This window comes from Eleutherodactylus coqui, chromosome 5 (assembly GCF_035609145.1).
Source record: "Eleutherodactylus coqui strain aEleCoq1 chromosome 5, aEleCoq1.hap1, whole genome shotgun sequence".
NCBI lineage: Eukaryota > Metazoa > Chordata > Amphibia > Anura > Eleutherodactylidae > Eleutherodactylus > Eleutherodactylus coqui.
Window position 1 is genome coordinate 70,419,804 of NC_089841.1, and position 7,236 is coordinate 70,427,039.

Genomic DNA, 7,236 nt, shown 5'->3' on the forward strand with positions numbered 1-7,236 from the left:
GTGGGCTATATGTGCTCCTTCAAATGAGGGGGAATCCCACTATTTGCAGTGAAAAATCTGCAATGTAGATTGACCTGCCGTTGGCTTAAAATCTGTTGGCCATGTGAGTTCATGCTGTGGGTTTATCAGCCCCATGTGTATGGGATTTCTTGAAAACTCACACATTCCTTGTACTGTAAGATTACCTAGTATATTCTGCACATGAACATACTCTAAAACCAAATAACTACCTTCATACTAATTTTTCCCCTTCTATATGTGACTGGCTGCATATTAACTATCTTGCCACCTAACAGTCTGTCTAACTTATTTTCAAGCAATGGCGTCTTGTGTGGAAGCTCAGGTTGCAGTTGGCAATACTTCAGTACCTGTAGGTTCACCAGATATGCCTTGTGAGGGAACTCCAGCTCCTGAGACTCTGCCAGCAGATACTGGAGCTTCATCCACTGAGAAGAAGCCTGTATCAGAGGACACTAATGCTCCTACAGAGGACACTAAATCTGCATCTGCAGGAAATGAGGCTCCATCAGAGAACACTAGAACTACAAATGTAGATCCTGAGGCTCCATCTGTCGATAAGAAGCCTTCATCTACAGAGAATGATGCCCTACCCAAGGACACTAAGGCTCCAGCTACACAGAATGAGGTTCCAAACTTGGTAAATGATACATCAGAGGCACCAAAGACTTCATCTGCAGAGAGTGATGTCCCATCAGAGGACAGGGATGCTTCATCCACAGAGAATCGGACTTCAGTGGAAACTGTGGCTCCAGCCTCAGAAAATGGTGCTCCAACTTTAGAAAATGACGTGCAAGCACCTGGTAAGTCTGACATGAAAGGTTGTGACTAGTGTTGAGTGACTGACCTTATTTTAAAGTTTTACTCCTATTGATTTTCATGTCAGATTCAGAAGTCTCTATTCTCAAAATGTCATATATATATATATTTTATATAATTATTTTTTTTTTTAACTATTGTGAACTGAGACCCCTAAATTCAACTCTGAAAAGTGTCTTACTCCTATTTAATTCCTGTGTGTGTGTCAAAGACTCCTATTGTAGTTTCAGTAGCAGAGTGCCAGGTGTGTGAGCATGCCATTCTGTCATCAGTCTTTGTAATGTTTTACTAAGGGGTATCACATGTGCTACCATTGAAGTGTTGACCCTAGGGGATGCCACAGCATATAACCTTTTGTATTGCAACAATAGAACAAAAGAATCACTAGAGACATCAATGTTTATCCATCTTCAATTTGTAGATAGATATACCTGATTGCTAAGGCAACAATACCCCTTGAGTATTAACTAAATTAAGTGACTAACTCTCTTATAAAACATCATTCTTGAACTGTACCCAGATGTGAAGGTGGAGCTCTTCAAGGAACCAAAGGAGGTGGGACAACGTGTGAACACTGAAGGTAACTGTCCCCCAAGTTCTCTTAAGGCCTTAACAGAGGCATAACTTGAAGTCCTGGGCCAATGCAAAACCTGTAACAGAGTCCCCAACTATAATGCTTTATTCATACTACTAGGCTCTGTTTATGGAGAAAAGGGGCCTTATGGGCCCCCTAAGGCTCTGGGCCCAGGTGCAACTGCATTCCCTATAGTTACACCAGTACTTGCATACCTATCACAAACTTATAAGCATATGCAGGACTTTGTACACTAGGAAAGATTGATGTTTCCAATGCCAGGTCAGACCAGTCTGTTACTTTCTGATTTGACTTTTACTGAGTGTGGTATCAGGAATACACAGAGCTCAAGACAGGCAAACTTCATGCAGTATGGTAAATTGGGCTGGGGTTGGCACAAGGTAATCAGCTAAGATCTAGTCAAACAGGCTGATGTTGGTGAAGCTGGGGACACTGGCAAGGGTCAAAACTAATTTCTGTGCTCTACTCAAACTTCATGTGGAACATTGGTCCCCATTCAGTGGGAGGAAGTGCCTTAAATAATGGAACGGCGAGGGGGTAGGGTAAAGACATTCGCCCCTCAGTAGGCAAACTGAGCGCATGCTGATTTTTACGGAAGGGGCCATGAACCAGAGAAATGGCATCTGCCACACTGTGTTAGGAGACCAGGAGGCTTTACATGGTCTACAGCATTCATTAGAGATGAGCGAACACCAAAATGCTCGGGTGCTCGTTACTCGGCACGAAATTTTCGCAATGCTCGAGGGTTCGTTTCGAGTAACGAACCCCATTGAAGTCAATGGGCGACCGGAGCATTTTTGTATTTCGCCGATGCTCGCTAAGGTTTTCATGTGTGAAAATCTGGGCAATTCAAGAAAGTGATGGGAACGACACAGCAACGGATAGAGCAGGCGAGGGGCTACATGTTGGGCTGCATCTCAAGTTCACAGGTCCCACTATTAAGCCACAATAGCGGCAAGAGTGGGCCCCCCCCCCGCACTGTCAGCGTAAAGATCGTTCTCCTCTGGCACAGCTGTAACAGCTGTAGCAGAGAAGAACGATGTTAGCCCATTGAATTCAATGGAACCAGCAATACAGCAGGTTCCACTGAATGCAATGGGCTGCCGGCGATCGCAGGATGAATGGTCGGGAAGGGGTTAAATATATAACCCCTTCCCTGCAATTCATCCAGAAATGTGATACACTAAAAATATATACCGGCGTATAAGGCGACGGGGCGTATAAGACGACCCCCCAACTGTCACCTTATACGCCGGCAATACAGTGGAGCAAAGAATAAAAAGCATTACTTACTACTTCAGACGATCTGCGCCGCTCCTGCAGACTGTCACTCTCCTTCCTGGTCCACGGACTAAAGCTTTCTCTATGAAAGGCTTGAAATCCCCGCCTCCAGAAACACAGCCAATCACAGCAATTCAATGACATCACTGTCATTGGCTGTGATTGGCTGAAGGCACGTGTGTTTCTGGAGGCGTGGATTTAAAGCCTTTCGTAGAGAAAGCAATGCTCTGCCGGGAACCAGGAGGGAGCGACAGCCTGCAGGAGCACCGCAGAACACCAGGAAGGAGTGACAGTCTACAGGAGCTGCGCAGATCGTCTGAAGAAGTGAGTAATGCTTTTTATTCTTTGCTCCACTGTATTGCCGGCGTATAAGGTGACAGTTGGCGGGTCGTCTTATACGTCCTGTCGCCTTATACGCCGGTATATATTTTTAGTGTATCACATTTCTGGATGAATTGCAGGGAAGGGGTTATATATTTAACCCCTTCCCGACCATTCATCCTGTAATCGCCGGCAGCCCATTGCATTCAGTGGAACCTGCTGTATTGCTGGTTCCATTGAATTCAATGGGCAAACATCGTTCTTCTCTGCTACAGCTGTTACAGCTGTGGCAGAAAAGAAGGATTTGTCTTCTATATGTTCTCAATGGGGTCGGCGCTGCTGCCGCCGGCCCCACTGAGCGCATATAGAGACGATTTATGGCCTTTAGAAGGACCGTTGGGGTTCTTGAAGCCTACAATACACCTAACACTCTCCCTATAGCAGCTCCAACACGATACCACTTTCTCTGAACTAATGTCAGAATACATCCGTAGCGAGCCGCGGGAAGGGCAGATTTCAATACTCGGGTGACACCTTATCTCCCCAGCCACTCACAGCAGGGGGGTGGTATAGGGCTTAAACGTTGCAGGGGGAAGTTGTAATGCCTTCCCTGTCTTTCAATTGGCCAGAAAAGCGCGCTAACGTCTCACAGAGGAAAGTGAAAGTAACCCGAACACCGCGTGGTGCTCGTTAAGAGTAACGAGCATCCCGAACACCCTAATATTCGCACGAATATCAAGCTCGGACGAGTACGTTGGCTCATCTCTAGCATTCATGTTGTCTTCATTCTGTGGGGCAGTATGATCATCATAGCAAGCCAATACCAAATGTGTCATGTGTGTGTACACACACACACACTTTTTTTTAAATGCTCTAATGTACTTGGAAAAGGTTTACATTTTTTTTTACTTTTTAGTCTCCATAATGAACTTCCATGTGCATGCAATCAGACACTGTACTTCAGTATTGCAGTATATTGTACTATATAGGGGGACTTGTAAGGCCCTAGGCTGCCGTGGTAATCTAACAGTCCAGAATCTTGCAGGTAGTTCTAGTGATGGGAACTTCCATCTGTTGTGGTAAATACCACTGTCTGTTCTACTGCCACAGGTTGGCATAGGAAATCCGACAGATCTGCTTTAATGAAGTTTATAACAGAATCAGCATTGCATAACTTGTATGTACTGTTTACTGTCCCAGGTGACTCCATCATAGCTGGAACTGAGTTAATGACCTCTTCTGCGGATCCTCCAATGTCTGGTTTCTGATAAGAAAGGAGTCCCTTTCTGGATGATGTGAGGATGTCCCTGACGAGCCGTCCTCCTGAATAATGGTCTCCTCAGCAGTTTGGGCTTCCATATGGTCCTTCTCAAGAACTCATTCTCTGTGCAGTGGAAGAGCCTCCTTTCTTTTCTACTGGAAGGTTTTTGAAATAAAACTCTGGAATCTCTGAATTTCTGTCTAGTTGAACTTATTTATTCTAAAGGAATCTTGAATGACATAACTGGAGAAGGCTTCAGTATATTTTCCGGATCAAATGGGCAGACTTACTAGTAAGAAACTGTTGTATATTGGCTTACACTGCAGCAGAAAACCTACATACTGTGTATATACTCGAGTATAAGCCTAGTTTTTCAGCCTTTTTTTTTTTTTTTTTTTTAATGTGCTGAAAAAGCCCCCCTTGGCTTATACTCAAGTCAGGGAAGGCTTAAAAAGAAAAAACTCCATACTCATTTCCCAGTTGGCGCCTGTGCCTCTGGTGGCGATGCAGCAGGCTGCTTGAATTCTCTCCGCTGTCATCCCCCACCGTCCCCTTTGCTCGGCTCTGTCATCCCCCACCGTCAGCGCTGTGTAAGTAAGAGCTGTGATTGGATCGAGCACCGGCCAATCACAGTTGGTGCTTGATCATTCACAGCCAATCAAGCTGCTTTAGAATTCTCCCTGCTCGGCTTTCAAATCCCCTATCATCAGTGCTGTATACGTAAGCTCTGTGATTGGATCGAGCACCAGCTATGATTGGCTGGCGCTCAATCCAATCACAGCACTGACAGAGCCAAGCAGAGAGGACGGCGGGGGATGACAGCAGGGAGGATTCAAGCAGCTTCTCACACAGATGCCGGCTCGGAGGGGAGTATGGAGGCTTTTTTTTTTTTTTTTTTAACCTAGTATATACCAGAGTATAGCTCTGGGTATACTCGAGTCAATAAGTTGTTGTTTTTTTTTTTTTTTCCCAGTTTTTTTTTTTTTTTTTTTTGTGGGGAAACTTAATGTCTCGGCTTATACTCGGGTCGGCTAATACTCGAGTATATACGGTAATTTATGGCACACTCACTGTGGTTTTTAGACACTGCAGCAGTTTATCCAACTAATCCAAAATAAGGTCATGGCCTACTCTGCACATGGCTTGGAATAAAACTGGTAATGGGTGGTGCAAGAATAGACTGTCTTAAAATGTATGAGGTTCGTCATGGCTAGATGGTAAATCTGTCAAATTTTAGACTTTTAGTTTGCATTGTCTAACTCTTAGCTTGTATTACCGTATAAAAATGTGTCCCAATATGCTGTAGTATGGTCTTGCTTGAGGTGAGCCACATTTGATGGTACAATGGCTGCCCATAGTCATATTGACTGTCAACAAATCTAAAGCTGTTGCTCTTTTCAGATCTAACATGTTGTGCTCCCATACACAGACATTACATGGGATATCACAATGCAATTAATTGCATGGAACTGTGGTTTAAAGACTTGTTCAAGTGAGAGCTGCTCTTTGTTCTTAAAAATATATTTGCAAACAATCATTGGAAATGGCCATATGCTAACTGACACAGGAGGGCAAACCTGCATCACCTCAGCATTCAGGCAGCCAAACTGCCGAATGAGGGAGACCATTATAACTGGAGGACACCGATGAGACACACTCACACAACCTCATATATAGAGTGGGGTGGCTACTTTCTATCTACTCTGTGCAGGAGTATACACCAAAGTGTCAGATCATCCTGATGAAGTGCACCATGCAGACAAGCAACCTAGTAATGATACCATATTAGCTCAGCAGGCTGCCCTGCCCCCTAAAAGGAAAACTGCATTGGAACTGTCACCTTGGGTGTGTGTCCATCCGTCTTTTTATATTTGTTTGTTTGTTTCCTTTGCTGTGTTACACTCATATTAGTACTCACAAAATGCAAGGAGCCTTGACATTTTGGCTTGTGAGCTCGTATTTTGGCCAAAATCCAACTAATGCCTTGCATTTATTCACATGCAGTGTGGCTTTAAACGCCATTTTATCTCCACTCTGAAAGGAGAAATGAAGAGTCATATTCCATACAGCACCACACATTAGTTAGAAAGGGTACACAGTCCAAATATAGTGGAGAGCTGTCACCTAGAGAGAGGGGTGCAGCCATGGGAGCATACTGAGGAGCCTACTGTGCAGTCTGCAGTGTTGAGCAGTTTAAACGTCAACTCCCTGGCCAAGGTATTCCCTAATGAGGTGCCTAGAGTCACTTACTTACTTCCTTATTGCATAGACTTTGGGAAGCTGATAGAGGTGACTTTCATGAGACCATCTTAGCTTCCCTCCCTAAATCACAGGGGTGGGCCAGGCTCCATACACTGTCCTGATTGGGAGCCTGGATGTTCACAGTACTGACCCCACTAGTCACATCAGCAAGCACCTCCCTGAAACTTTACTAAAGCAGTAGCACTCTAGTAGTTTTCACACCCCTGCTACAGGCCTTTGGCAAGAAAGCAGGGACTTTCACTGTGACCTCCTTGAACACCACCCCACCCCCATCTTGCTTGGTTTGAGCGCTTGCTCTGATTTGGTTCTTGAGCGCTGCTGCTCAGCCAATCACAGCCACTGCATTGAATGACTGTGGCTAAGCTGCAGTGCTCGAGAATCACAGCATTGCTTCCTGCAGTCGAAATTTGAACCTCCAATCAAGGAAGGGCTGGCAGAAGACTAAAGACAAGTGCCGGAGCTGGAGAGATGCTTGTCAAAGTCTGACAGTGGTGTATGTGGTTTAATGCAGCTAGGGCTTTTACAGTAGGGCTTCCTACTGTAAAAGTTTAATTGCATGAAAACTGTTTTAGTGCAATGCAACAGAAAGGAAGGGTCCATAGTGAAACACGGGCTATAGAAAAAGAAATCACATCGCGGCTGTGTATAGCATGCCATGATTTTGTATTCTAGCAATGTA

The 7,236-nt window shown here is 44.7% G+C and overlaps 1 protein-coding gene across 1 annotated transcript; it reads left to right on the forward strand.

Moving 5' to 3' along the window:
- Nucleotides 1–319: 319 nt before the first annotated feature.
- Nucleotides 320–4,394, forward strand: LOC136628766 (uncharacterized). Its single transcript, XM_066604865.1, has 3 exons — nucleotides 320–821; nucleotides 1,358–1,417; nucleotides 4,235–4,394. The coding sequence occupies exons 1-3, from the start codon at nucleotides 320–322 to the stop codon at nucleotides 4,300–4,302; spliced, it is 630 nt and encodes a 209-aa protein (XP_066460962.1). The 3' UTR covers nucleotides 4,303–4,394.
- The last annotated feature ends 2,842 nt before the right edge of the window (nucleotides 4,395–7,236 follow it).